Below are 14,218 nucleotides of genomic sequence, written 5' to 3' on the forward strand. Positions count from 1 at the left end.
ACAAATAATTTAGATCTGTTGTTCATTACGCCCCTTCTGCCCCTTTACCCTGGCTTCAATACACGCACACACACACACACACACAACACACACTATAACTACAACTACACAGAATAAAACACCCTGGGTATAAACATGGCTGCCGTACAATAATTAACCGCACTGATGTCTTATTCCCCTGCCAATGCTCCCCAAAAAACCCTACACCGCCACCTTTTATCCTCTGTTGTTTATTGTACACAACATTACTGTTACCGACCCCGAAGGCAGATACATCATAAAAAACATCTCTATCGACAACAGCCCGATAACCAGAGCAAATATATATGGACCAAATATAGACATCCCTCGCCCTTCTGCACCTTTTTCACACATATCGCCAACTTACAGGACTCCCCAATCATAATTGGCGGTGACTTTAACACAGTTATTAACCCAGAATTAGAAAACCACTAGCACACAAAAACACGGAACTGGCAGACCTCCAAAACAGGACAATATACGTCTGAATTTGGACTTGGCGATCGTTGGCGACTGGAACAACCAAGGAATACACGTCTTACTCACCAGCTCACCGTACACACTCGCGCACTGATTATTTTCTAACCAGCAACTCATTAGTACCAGCTATATCAATCACACAAATTCCCTCTATCGCAATCAGTGATCATGCCCCTGTATCCTACACCTGGAATAGAAACCACCTTCCAAAGACAGTTTTTAGATGCCGCTTTAACACATCACTGCTCGGAGATCTGGAATGTGAGAACTCTATCAAAAGAGAACCTGCATCCTTCATAGAAATAAATGATTACCAGAAACCCCACCAACGCTACTATGGGAAACAGGAAAAGCCGTTCTCAGAGGAGAAATAATATCCCATGTACTGAAAATGGAAATAACTTAGAACAAAAAATTAAGGAATTAGAGCGTTTAGCGGCAATCAACTCCACAGAAAGCACAGGAATGGAATTAAAGAGACTCTAACTAGAATATAATGAAATATTAGAAAAAACAAAAGAATTCCTAATACAAAGACATTCAGACACGGAAACTTTGAATATAATAATAAATCTGGAAAATTCCTAGCAAACTTCATAAAACGAACTAAAGAAAAAACAATAATACCAAACTATCAAGTAGTCAGTAGGAAAGACCATATAAACCCCAGGGGGAATTAATAATACATTTAGATTATTCTTCTAAAACTTATACTTATACATCACCTGCAGATCTGGACACACAAGACATTAATGAATTCCTAAATAATATCAAATTACCAAAATTAACTGAAGAACAAGCACTTTCCCTAGACCACTTCACCTAAAACCCAACAAAGACGCCACTTTACGCTCTAGTTACCATCCTTGATCACTGATCAACACAGACACAACAATAATAAGCAAGACCCTATCGAATAGCATTGAAACGGTTATCCCTTCAATAATCATTCCAGATCAAACCGGATTCATTAAAAACAGACAGTCAACCACTAACATGCGTAGACTCCTTAACTTGATACATTACAACATCACATAAGAATCTAGAATCAGCAAGAGTACCACTTGACATAGAGAAAGCCTCTGACAAAGTGAATTGGAAATTTCTACTCACCACTCTTCATAAATTAGGTTTCGGTGAATCATTTATTCACTGTATAAAAATACTCTGCACATCACCAAAGGCCACAGTTATCACTAACGGACAAATATCAGACGAATAAAAGTTTCATCCTACGCAGAAGCACTACACAAGGACGCCCACTCTCTCCAACCATATTTGCCAGTTTTATAGAACCATTAGCCGTAGCGATAAGACAAAATGTAAATATTAACGGGATCCAAACAGCAAAAATAGAACACAAAACCATTGACTACATCACTTATCTTGGTGTCAAAATCTCCACCAAGCTGATTCACCTAAACTCAATTTTAACCCGTTATTAAATCCCATAAATATGATAATGATATCCAACGATGGATAAATCTCCCCCTCTTTCTCATAGGCAGAATAGCATCCGTAAAAATGACGATATTAGCCAAAAGTTTCAATGATCCCAGTTCAACCTCCCCCTTCTTGGTTCAAATCACTCAACTCATGTATCACTAAATTTTACTGGAAAAACAAACCACTTTACAAAGACCCAAACATCATGGAGGACTTGATGCCCTGAACTTTCATGAATATTACCTCACTAACCAACTCCAGTATATAATCGATGGATAAAGCCCAGTCAGACACATGAGAATTGGCTAGATACAGAACAGGCACTGTGCAATAAAATTAGTATCTCAGACTTACCCTGCGTCAGTACAGCTATCAAACGCCACCCCTGCTTCAAAAGTCCAACAATTGAAGCAACATTAACAGCTTGGTGGAAATGTTTATAAAACTATTAATTCACCACTCCAACTAACTGGATACACTCCCATATGGCGTAACCAGACTTCACAAACACAGTTAAGATAACAAACATCGCCACATGGGAAGAAAAAGGCGTTACGCACCTTAAACACATATATCAAAACAACACCTCTGCATCTTTCCCATATCTAGCTGAAAAACATGGACTAGAAAATAAACATTTCCTTGAATTTCTACAATTAAAATCCATTATAAGCTCTAAAATCAACCTAAAAGACAACACATTAGACCTCCCGCCATTAATATCAGAACTACTAAATATATGACCACCAACTAAAATCAACATCAAATCTGGATAGATTTTTTTTGTTTTGTTCAGTTGGGCCTACAAAAATATTTACACTCAAATATAAATAAAGCTAAAAGAGACCCAATGTCAGCCTTCATTTGAAGGCATTTGCATCACTGTTGCATGAACCATATAGCAACCATAACCCTTTGAACAAACAAGTATGAATGAAACAATGTATGAATGAATGATAGATCTACAAATGGGTGACAGGTTAAAAGAAAAGTTATCATAACGTGACCGCAAGCCACCGGAACAGTTTCAGTGCTCCTCGGCATACAAGTCCACCAGTCTCTGGAACTGCACTGGAGCGATGGACACTGTTCTTCTGAAATACGTTCACTCAGATGGTCGTGCTGAACGCTCTCTAACACGGCAGTGCACTTTATTCCAAAATCGCATAAGATAGATATTCCAGCTTGTTGGGAATTTGGAGTCAGATGGCTGGGTCAGCCATGATACGGCACCCCTGGAGCTGAGAAGGCCTTGCTCAAGGGCACAACAGTGGCAGCTGGTGGTGCTGGTGGTGCTGGTGCGTGAACCCTTGACCTTCTTCTGATCAGTAACCCTGAGCCTTTAACTGCTGAGCCACCACAGATGGATGGATGGATGGATGTTTATTATGGATGTTTATCCAAGAGGGAAATTCACAGATTACAGCAGCAAGCAAAAAGTTATTCCTGAAGTAATTAAAATAAACATATTCAATTAAAAACAAAACATAAAATATATTTTTATATGATATAAAGTAAATATAACCGTATGTAAACAAGTCCTAGCATAATATATGGTTCCCATTACATTCATCCTCATCAAACCATCATTCATTGTTTCCTCATACCCTGTGGATGTGGGCAGAGTCATCCTGGACGAGACCACGCCCACCCGAAGCGACGCGTATATTAAATAAATACATTTGCGTCGATTTAAATGGACACGTGGACTCAGCATAAACAAATAAACATCCTTTTACAGCATTACAGAGCCGCTTGTGCAGTAATATTTTATCAAAGTGTATACTAAATTGACAGTTTAAACAAAGTTCCCGCCTCCGCCTCGTATGCACGCTGATTGGCTGGTCACGCTGTCAATTCTCCTGACTGGCACGTGAAGTGGAATGTTTAACGGCTGCTGGCTCATAGAGGCGGGAGGAAGGCGGAAGTGACGCCAGAGAAGGTAAGGTAAACTGTTGAGGTGAACCATGGCAACAGAGTCAGTGCAGCAGCAGCAGCAACCGCGCGCGCAGCCTGTCACACACTCAACCGACTCTAATGCGCTGAACGGGTTCTCTACGTTCCTTCGCTTTCTTTCTTTTTTTAATTTACATTTTCTATACGTTTGGGTTTTTTTTGGTAAAAGAGGTCGAAATATTTCGGATTGTATCGCGTTTTTACAGCAAACGAACCTCATTCTAGTCATTATACAAGCCTGAAGATATTTGGCGTTTAAAGAGATGAAAAGGCTCTCGGATGTAGCAGGGTTCCTCCGGTGCTAGCTCGCTTCGTCCGTTTTTACCGTTAAAAACAGCGAACAGAATGTTCTAGCAACTAAAAATAAACGACAATAAACGCCGCATTGAGTAAATAATTGACTAAAATAGGTTCTATGTCTAATGTGTAGGCAGTACTGGGTTTATATTAGCCAGGAAGGGGGAGAAAAAAAACAAACAAACAACAAAACAAAACAAAAACAAACATGACTGGTATTAAGGAAGGTTCTCGTTGCATTTGAATTCCTTTGGCTGGATATATAAGGTGGGGATCACTTGAGCATCACCTCATCTTTCATTGTCATTGATTTTAAACACACTGAGAGCAGGGAGAAGGACTGGGTGAAGATGGCGACTGGAGCTGGATGGCAGCAATACTACAATCCTGCTGGAAAATACAGCGCTTCAGGATCAGGCATGGCCATGGAGTACACACAGGACCTGCATCTGAAGATGAGCAAGAAGATCGCACAGCTCACTAAGGTAGAGTGTGTGTGTGTGTGTGTGTGTGTGTGTGTGTGTGTGTGTGTTTGAGAGAGAGAGAGAGAGAGTGTGTGATGGTTGGAGAGGTGAACTGTCCATCATTTGCATGCACGGACACTTCCTCACTGCCTCCAGACTGAATCAATGACAGGACCAAAGCTCATCCAGTTCATCGTTATTCAGGTGTGTAAGCGCATATAAGTTGCATCATCTCTCCAGGAGCAGTCACATAGCCTCCGAAACAGCCTCAGATCTCCTCAGCAGGCATTCGACACGTCTCTGAAACCGTACTGGAACGCCGTTCTCCCGAAAGATGTTCCCTCGGATGGTGGTGCCGAATGCTCTGTGCTCGGCCTCCTTTCAGAATCTCTTGACTAAGACTACGTTCTCTAATACCACCCCAATTCCAAAAAAGTTGGTATTCTGGGTAAAATGTCAATAAAAACAGAATGCAATGATTTGTAAATCTCTTACAACCCGTACATTATTTACAATCGAACACAGAAAACGTGTCAAGTGTTTAAACTGAGGAAATGTACCGTTTTTTTTAAGCGGAAATTAAGGTCATTTTGAATTTCATGGCCGCAACACGTCTCGGAAAAGTTGGGACGGGGGCAACGAAATGCTGGAAAAGTACGCTTAAGTGTTACTAAAAAGAAACAGCTGGAGGTTCATTGGCAACAGGTGAGTAACGTGATTGGGTATAAGAAGAGTATCTTAGAGAGGCGGAGTCTCTCAGAAGTAAAGATGGACAGAGGTTACATTACATTACAGTATTTGGCAGACACCCTTATTCAGAGCGACTTACAATTACATCTTTTTTTTTTTTTTTTACACAAAAAATGATTCACCAATCTGCGGAAAACTGCGTCTTCAATTTGTTGAACAATTTCCACAGCGTCCCAACTTTTTTGCAATTGGGGTTGTACTTGAATTGGCGAAATTGCAATAGGATGAACTTGTTTGGCGCGGTCTTTCGCAGTGATGTTTGTTGGTAAACGAGTGATGTTTGTTGGGCTTTGAATGCATGCGCGTTGTGATGTCACATGACGTGTCCAGGCCCAAATCTGCGGGAAATCTGCAGTAATTTTGAAAAATTGCAAGCTCCTCCGAATATTGTGGCGTTTGCATTCATTTCTTTTGCGTCGATTTCTGCAAGTGTACGATTGCGAAATCCTGGAGGGGCTGGTTAGCGCTCGTATACTGTATAAACCAAAGCAAACACAGGTGTGGGTTTACAGCTATGCATAGTTTGGTCTTCCTTTTGCTTTGATGTACTAAATCTGATTAAATCAGGTGTGTTAGTGAAGGTAAATTTCCATTATAAAAAAAAAATACGTGCATGCTGTTGGGCTATAAAATAGCTCATATGATGAAATCAGGTTTGTGGGACTCCTTGTCTTTTCTAAGCGGCTTTACGTTGTAGGTTTTTTGGCCCGATTTTGCATTTAGAGACAAAAATCGCACATCCATGAAAGAATTCTCGAAAGAGTTGAAATTTGCAGTCTTGGAACACTGTAAATGTGACATTTACAGTGCCCGCCACTAATATTGGCACCCTTGATAAATATCCAGCACGACAACGATCCAAAACATACATCAAAATCAACAAAAAAATGGTTTACTGACCACAAATTCATGGTCCTGCCATGACCATCCCAGTCCCCTGACCTGAACCCCATAGACCTGTGTGGTGAACTGAAGAGGAGAGTCCACCAGCGTGGACCTCGAAATGTGAAGGATCCGGAGAGATTCTGTATGGAGGAATGGTATCAGATCCCTCGCCATTTATTCTCCAACCTCATCAGGTATTATAGGAGAAGACTCAGCTGCTATCTTGGCAAAGGGAGCTAGCACAAAGTATTGACTAAAAGGGTGCCAATAATTGTTGCACACCTATATTTAAAAAAGATATATTTTTTGATAAACCTGTGTTGTTTGTAGTTGTTTGCTGTCCATGAGAGCAGAGTATTTTTGTGAGAAAAGGCAATAAAGACAATTTTTCATAGCCGTCTTTGCTCATATTTTCCAAGGGTGCCAATATTAGTGGAGGGCACTGTACATGATCATGAAACATTTTGGTAAGAATAGCACACACACACCAATCGTTATATTTAACAGTTTCACGATACGTTTTTTCCCCCCGTTCGTGTCTGTACTGTACACTTCAGTAGGAACACCTGTACACCTGCACATTCATGCAGTTTTCCGTTCAGCGCAGCGCAAATGCAGGTTCAGTTTATGGTTTCATGACTTGAGAAATCGTCAAAATTTTCCTCGATCTTTCGATGTACAAGACGTCGTTCAAGCTGCCAAGACGGTTCGTTTCATATTCCGTCTCAGTATGACGTCATAGTGTGACGAAAGACTGCCTCTGCAGAAGATCAACGCCTACTTCTACATCATTGGCTCTTTAGCCCCGCCCACAGATTCGCGCACGTAGTAGGAGGTGAGTAAATACAAGAGAGACGCATACACAGGATTACTCAAGCAACAAAACAATAGAGATGCCTCCAAGGATTACAAGACGTTGTGCAGTGCCAAGTTGTGGAAAAACACAGTCTTTGCATCGCCTTCCTTGTATTAAACAAGCGTGGACGAATGAAATTTTTTCTCGAGGTTCCAGATCGCATCAGCAAGACACCGTTCGTTTGTTCGCTTCATTTTAGCGAAGACGCAGTTCGACGCAGAGACCGAAGTTGATGCCGTGCCGACTAGATTGGATACGACTCTGGCTCAAACATGTATGGCTGAATTTCACCGGTTTCCATTTTTCAACGTCGGATGTTTTCAAAACACGTCTAATGGCATGGGCGTTGGAAATTATGCAATCATAGCAGTGGGCGTTTACTTCCTAGTCTTGAATGTGGCACGCCTATTAAAACGGAGTGTTTCATAGAGTCAAAAGCAGGGTAGAAAATAGCCTATTACCGCTAAATTGTGCTTTTTGTTTTAATGTAAAAATCTTGCTAACGTTTTAAGTGGGCTTTGGAAAATATTGTACAAAATTTAATGGGGGGCCCTTAACCCTCTCTGCTGTATCATGGCTGCACCCTGACCCCAGCTTCCTGACATGCTGGGGTAAGAGAAAAGAATTTCACCGTGCTGTAATGATTAATAAAGTGGAGAATTGCCAGACTGGTTTGAGTTGACAGGAAGGCTGCGGTAACTCAAATAAGCACTGTTTACAACCATGAAACGCATCTCGGATCATGTCCAACCTTGAAGCAGAAGGCCACATCGGGTTCCACTCCTGGCTACAGTGGGCACCGGATCACTGCAACTGGACAGTGTATGTTATTTCTATATGAAGTTTTGTCATCTGACTGCACAGAATCTCAAACTTGATGGTCATTTTAGCTCATCAACATGTGACTCCCGAACACTCGTGTGCTTGCATTCCACTCATATTTTGCCGAAATACCATGTACAAGTATTTGTAAATAATCTGGACTGCAGTAAGGCATTGTTTGTGCGTCTTCTATATGAGGATGAGCCAGCCACAAAAGGGGTGTTTATGTTGTTGTTGTTTTCATATAGTGGAATTGAACACCTCTATTCTGGCTCTCACTCAATCTGTTATACCGTGAACCTTCAGCACGGCCATACAGCACGTCGTGTCTTTACTCACACTTTGTGACTCAGCTGACCAGGATGACCAGTAAATCCTTACGGTTATGGATGAACAGTGCTTCAGAAGGGTATTAAAGAATGAAAATCGCAAAAAAAAAATCTGCTAAAAATAGATGGGAGGATATGATCGTAATGCGAAGGAAAAGCTCCGAGAGCAGATTGTCTCACGCTCTGTATTTCATTCAAAGCATGGCTTTAGGCTTTGTTCTGTTTTAAGGCTGTCTTTATGGACTTGCTCTCGTTGCACGTGCCTGCGCGCTGACAAATTATAGATGATGTCGTGTCCCTGGTTGGACTGTTTTTTGCCAAACTTGGCAACCCTCAAGCAGTTCAGGCTGCCAAGAGTAGTCAAGGTTATTGTTGGAACAGCGTTCAAAGTACCAAGTTATGCGCGTGTACATTAACACTTAACATTTAATAACCATTAGCCTGCGTAGACCGGTTTGTTAAACATGAAACGTGACGCTATACGACATCTCTGATCATTCGTGATCGCTTTTGTCGCTCTGGGGGATTCCTGTCAGGCCTTTCTATTATTATCAGGTCCTTGACTAAACTCGCTGATCCTTCAGAGAACTGCGATTCGTCCTCAGCCAGGATTTCATTAGTAACGCTAACGCTAAGGAACGTCTTACTGCAGTTCTGCATGCGTTGGGTATTAATGCTCCATATGCAAGTGCAGAAATGCTTACCTAAGCTCCCTGGGCAAAAAACATTAGTCACGTGTTAGATTATTCCTTCTCAAAAGACTTGGTAATACCTCTCCTTATCTGTATAGTGATCGTAACTGTGAGTGTTTTAGCTCAATGTCCCACTGACTGGGTGCGAACTAGCGAAGCCGATATTCCACCTGATCACACTAACATCAGGTTTATATGCATGAATTACATAGCTACAATGGTAGCTCATGAACTAGTCTAGCCTTATGTCGGTTTTTAGATTCCATCAGGTTTGGTTTTAAATAGTAGCAAGCTACAAAACCATGACACAAAGTGAAATCGGCGCTAGCCGATTCGATAATGTCAGACTCGTTTTTTTTTTTAATGATTTATAATATTTTTTGCATCCGTAGCTCCTGAGAAACTGCCGGAGACCATTTTTATTGTTATTTCTTATCTGTGGAAATATGCTGGATGTTCCAAATAATCCCAGAGGTTTTATAAGGGATTGAGGTGCGGTGATTATACAAGAGTGTCCCGGCTCTTCGTGTTCATAGAGCAAATCGCACATGGATTTGTCATCCTGAAATGTGGGCGTGTCAGTTTTGTGTTTTGCCTGAACATGAAGAAAAAAAGGCGGTCTGGACAACAACTGACCATCCCACTTTTTATGCTTGAGTAACGTTTTTCTATCTATCTATGGACGTTGTGCAGTGTTATTGTTGGATTCATTTTTGGTTTTTAAATATGTGGCAATGCGTTTGGATTTTCTTTTCTTCCATCCAACAGCCAGCTCCTCTCAGCTACCAACTGGGAGGGTGAAGGCTAACTCAAGCTTTCTCTGATACACGTGAACATATTTTTTGCTGCTTAACAGGGCACCGTAAACACTGTCCACCCTCCTTCATGTACATGAGCTCACAGAGGCTCGTGATTGGTTGGTGCCCGTGAGATTGTTAGCAAGCCCAGAAAGTTTGGCCAATTTTGCTCCCAGCCATGGATGGCTGTGACATCATCATTACTCGAATGTACAATCTCCTGCTTTTCTGTTGCGCCCCTTGGGATTTTCACCCACTAGCTAGTTCTTCACTCTTTTTCACAATAACACGATAACTAACCTTGAAGAACGAAGGCTAGCAGGTGCTTCCTTTGAGACAGGTGACGGCGCTGAATCTTTTTGAACAGGAAAGCTGAACACTTTTGGACGAGACACATGAGCTAAGAGCCCTGTGTCCTCCAGATTGACAGATGGCAGGACCAGTCATGTTCTCCAGCTCTGATCGTAGCATGGCTAGGTTCCCAACTCGGCTGAGACCATCCACTCACGTTCGGCACTTCATCTTCATCAACAATCCCATGTTGAGATGAAGAACAGAACACTTTACTCATCAAGAACGTCTCGCCTTTGCCTGATCTCTTCAGTGCCAGCTGGCTCTCTGTGTGAAATCAGATATAAAATGTACCAAAAATAAATAAATAGGCCACACACTTTGTGATCATCTTAATCCAGGGTTTGAAAAAAATGACCCTTGTGGTATCGTGTAGAGGAATACAGGCCGACATGGTGCCGAGCAGATGGCCAAAGCCTCGGGCCTGTAGGGATAAAGCTCTGAAACGCAACAGGACGGCTGTACCGTGTTCTTTAGGAAACGGCTTTCTCATTCACAGAACACGCAGTAATGACTTTCATTCTGTGAAAGAACGCGACAAGCCCCACAATGAAGAGTTGTTTATTGCTATAGAATCCAGTGTGTGTGTGTGTGAGTGTGTGTGTTTTGTTTTTACACAATCTACACAAACCCAGATGAAATTATTTCCACCCTCCCACTCATTCCTCCCCAAACACTGAGAGGAAATAACTGTATTTGCAGTAATCCTCTCTGACATTTAAGGACTTCATGCACCACAGTACATTCTCTTCAAGCTGCTCTCTTCAGCTCTGCCAGTATCGGAGACGGGATTAAGAGTCATTCCGGAGACAATTTTGAGCGTAGCTGTGTATAACGCCATTACATTTGCATTTCCACATTTGCATCAAAAAGTGTGCAATGCCTTTTAGATTTCGATTCACCTGTGTATTTTTGTTGAATCTAGATACTATACATTGTGATTTAAAAAAAAAAAATTTTTTTGTATAGGCTGTATGATAGGCTTGTGAGATCGTCTGCAAGACGCCACTGTCCTATCGTGCCCCTTAACCATCGGTTATAGTGGTTTAGAATTGGTGGAGACGGCAACCAAGCTGTCTTGGGGGAGAAAAAAGATGGGGCGTGACCAGAAATATGCAACGAGTACATAATACGGCATTTCCGCAAAGATTATCAGAAGCCGGTTACAAGGTGCGACTGTAGCTGCTAGTCGCTGTCTAATCAGTTATCTGTTAACGCACTGGAACGCTCACAAAACTGATGTCGGGCCCGTTGCCGAGTTCAACTAAAGGTCATAATGTATCATTTTTCCAACCTCTGATTTAGGGAAAACCTACTCAGGAACTGAGGATGGTGTCCAGGAAGTGACATGAAATCAAAATGGCTGCTCACAGTCATCATGAACAGTAAACAAAGTAGCACTTCTTTACCTTAAAATGAGTTATTGTGTGTGTGTGTGTGTGTGTGTGTGTGTGTGTGTGTGTATGTAAGTATTTGCTTTAGATCAGTCAAAATGTATTGACATATTGGCCTGTTTAAATCTATAACATTGAACTGTAACTTTGCTGTTTTGAGGAGGTAAATATACATCGCTCATCACAGCTAGAGCGCTGGGTTGTTGCTAACTAGCGGCAGACACGGAGACGGCGAAGGGTTTTCCTACTTTGCTGCTTGAAAACGGCATGTCCTGAGTTACCACTTCCGAGGTAAGTCCAATGGAGCGTGTAAATAAACGCAACAAGTTTTTATCTATAACTACTCTCCTTAGCGTAGAAACTTACTGAATTACTGTATAGTGAGGCCACCCGGGTAAACAGCACGCTTCATTTTCTTAGTTTAATCCCTCACTCATGCTTTGAGAGTGAACTCATTAATGGCTTCAGCTGTTTGGCACAACGGACGCTAAGCTGCATCAGGGATTGATGCTTATTTGCTCTGCTCTGAAGTCAGGCATTATGGCTATAAAGGATTGTGCAGTCCCTCAAGGATTTTTGATGGCAGACGTTAATGCCAAATCAAGCAAGCGGCTGTGGAGCAGGTGGTAGAGGTGGCTAGGGCGGCTGTGGCTCAGGTGTTAGAGCGGTTTGCCACTAATCGTAGGGTTGGAGGTTCGATTCCCGGCCCACGTGACTCCACATGCCGAAGTGTCCTTGGGCAGAACACTGAACCCGAAGTTGCTCCGGATGGCAAGTTTACGCCTTGCATGGCAGCTCTGCTACCATTGGTGTGTGAGTGTGTGTGTGAATGGCTGAATGAGACACGGTGTAAAGCGCTTTGGATAAAAGCATTATATAAGTGCAAACTCTGCAATATTCAGAGGAGCTTTTCAAAATTCCCACAGATTGTCCACAGATTTGGACCAAGACGCTTCATGTGACGAGAAAAGCCAAAAGGTCTCACTGACCAGCAAGCATCACTGCGAAAAAGCGTTAAAACAGTGCAATTCAAGTAGTTTTCAGCAAAAAACACTTTTTTTTGTAAAAAGCCGCAGCAAAATCGAGCATTTTTGGCTGCGACGATCCCAAAAAAACTCCGAGCGAACTCCTGTACGGACGGATTGTATAGCATTACAAAATGTCCCCACGCATATTACGAGATACGACTTATTTACGTCACTCTTACAGCTGCAGACGTTATTCCAACAGACGTTTAACTAGAACGGAATAAACTGGCGGCTGTTTTCGTGTTCAGTATTGAATTTATTTGTGACGTCACACTCCACAGTACTGGTTAATGGCTCATATGAAAGTAGGCACTCGGGGCAGTGTTTTACAATCGGAAAAAGCTGTAGTTGCGCTGTCCGTTTTAGCCCTGTATGTGGAGAGGTGTGAACTGTTTCAGGCTCACACTCCTCCCCTTTCCCATCGCTCTACTCACCAGCGGCTAAACACAGAGTCACGATACTCTACACACAGAAACCCAACAGTGTCCCGACTAACCTTATAACACACTCGCAGCAGTAAAATAATTCATTTGTTTATACTGATTCGAAATGTCCGATAAGTCGATTTCCATTCTGCCGGGGGAAAGGAACGCCAGCGTACCGCTAGAAAGGGTTATTAAATCGTCCGGCTCGACAGCCGCGGAGCATTATTTGCGATTCCTGATAGCATCATCGGTCGTCTGAAGTCTACTGTGTGTCTGTTCAAGCACCAAGTAAAACGATAATCAGCTTCACGTTTTAAACAACAGCTTTAAGGCACAAATCTTTTGCTGTGAAACTTGGATTTGACCTGGAAATTCTCTTTGCCAGTTGCTTGAGGGTCTTCTGTTTGGCAGGAGACGGAAGAAGATCGTTTTCCCCTCCAAGTCCTGATGGAAATGCGCATTTAGATTTCGCATGTTTTTTGTGTTTCTAAAAATATTTTATCTCGGTAGAACAGAGCTCGGGCATGACGTGCATCGTGCATCTCATCCGGTTCTTTTATTTTATTTTATTTTTTTATCCATCTAATTCACAAAACCTGCCCACACAGTCGCTCTAAAAGCAGAGGACTTGCTACACCTACACTTTTATATTACACCACCGAACTGGTGTAGATGTAATTTTACTTACTTTTCATTATGACTCGCTTCACATTTTGTATTTGAATCGTTGTTTTTGTCTGAGTGTAGAGATCTATGCATCAATGCGAAGTCATTTTGAAGAAAGTATTGAGATGGATGTAAAAATCTCATGTTTTTTCTTACTCCTAGTTTCTATGAGTACCGGTGATCAAAAGTTTTAATCAATTTTTTTTTTACCCATTATTGGTAAAACAAACACCCCCCCCCCCCCCCCCCCCAAATATTCCATCAAATCCCTAAACCTTTGTATTTATAAAAAAAAAAGTTCACTTTTACAGACGGTTTTAAATATAATGCTCTGTTTGTTGCTTTCAGGCATCCTAGTCTACAAAATGAGTCATTTTAGAGCCACTTTACTCTGAGCTCTTCTGCTCAGAATCGCGTTTCTCTGCAGCTTTACTGCTGGGCTTAGAGGATTTATGACGAGTTCTTTCCCAAAAGCTAACGTGAAGAGCTGAAAACAGGCCGAGCAAGCCATCAGAGCCGGACGTGACTGTTTATTACGTAGCGAGTTGCATTAACCTTG

The 14,218-nt window shown here is 41.9% G+C and overlaps 1 protein-coding gene across 2 annotated transcripts in view; it reads left to right on the forward strand.

The window, feature by feature from the left end:
• The first annotated feature begins 3,847 nt into the window (after nt 1–3,847).
• Nucleotides 3,848–14,218, forward strand: part of fam184ab (family with sequence similarity 184 member Ab) — a 126,816-nt gene continuing 116,445 nt past the window's right edge. The window contains exons 1-2 of one of the 2 annotated variants that reach the window (XM_017456767.2): nt 3,848–3,889; nt 4,532–4,685. In XM_017456767.2, the coding sequence (XP_017312256.1) occupies nt 4,551–4,685 (135 nt within the window). In that variant the 5' untranslated portion in view covers nt 3,848–3,889; nt 4,532–4,550. The other variant, XM_017456770.3, reaches the window with a different exon arrangement.

Source organism: Ictalurus punctatus, chromosome 25 (assembly GCF_001660625.3).
Source record: "Ictalurus punctatus breed USDA103 chromosome 25, Coco_2.0, whole genome shotgun sequence".
NCBI lineage: Eukaryota > Metazoa > Chordata > Actinopteri > Siluriformes > Ictaluridae > Ictalurus > Ictalurus punctatus.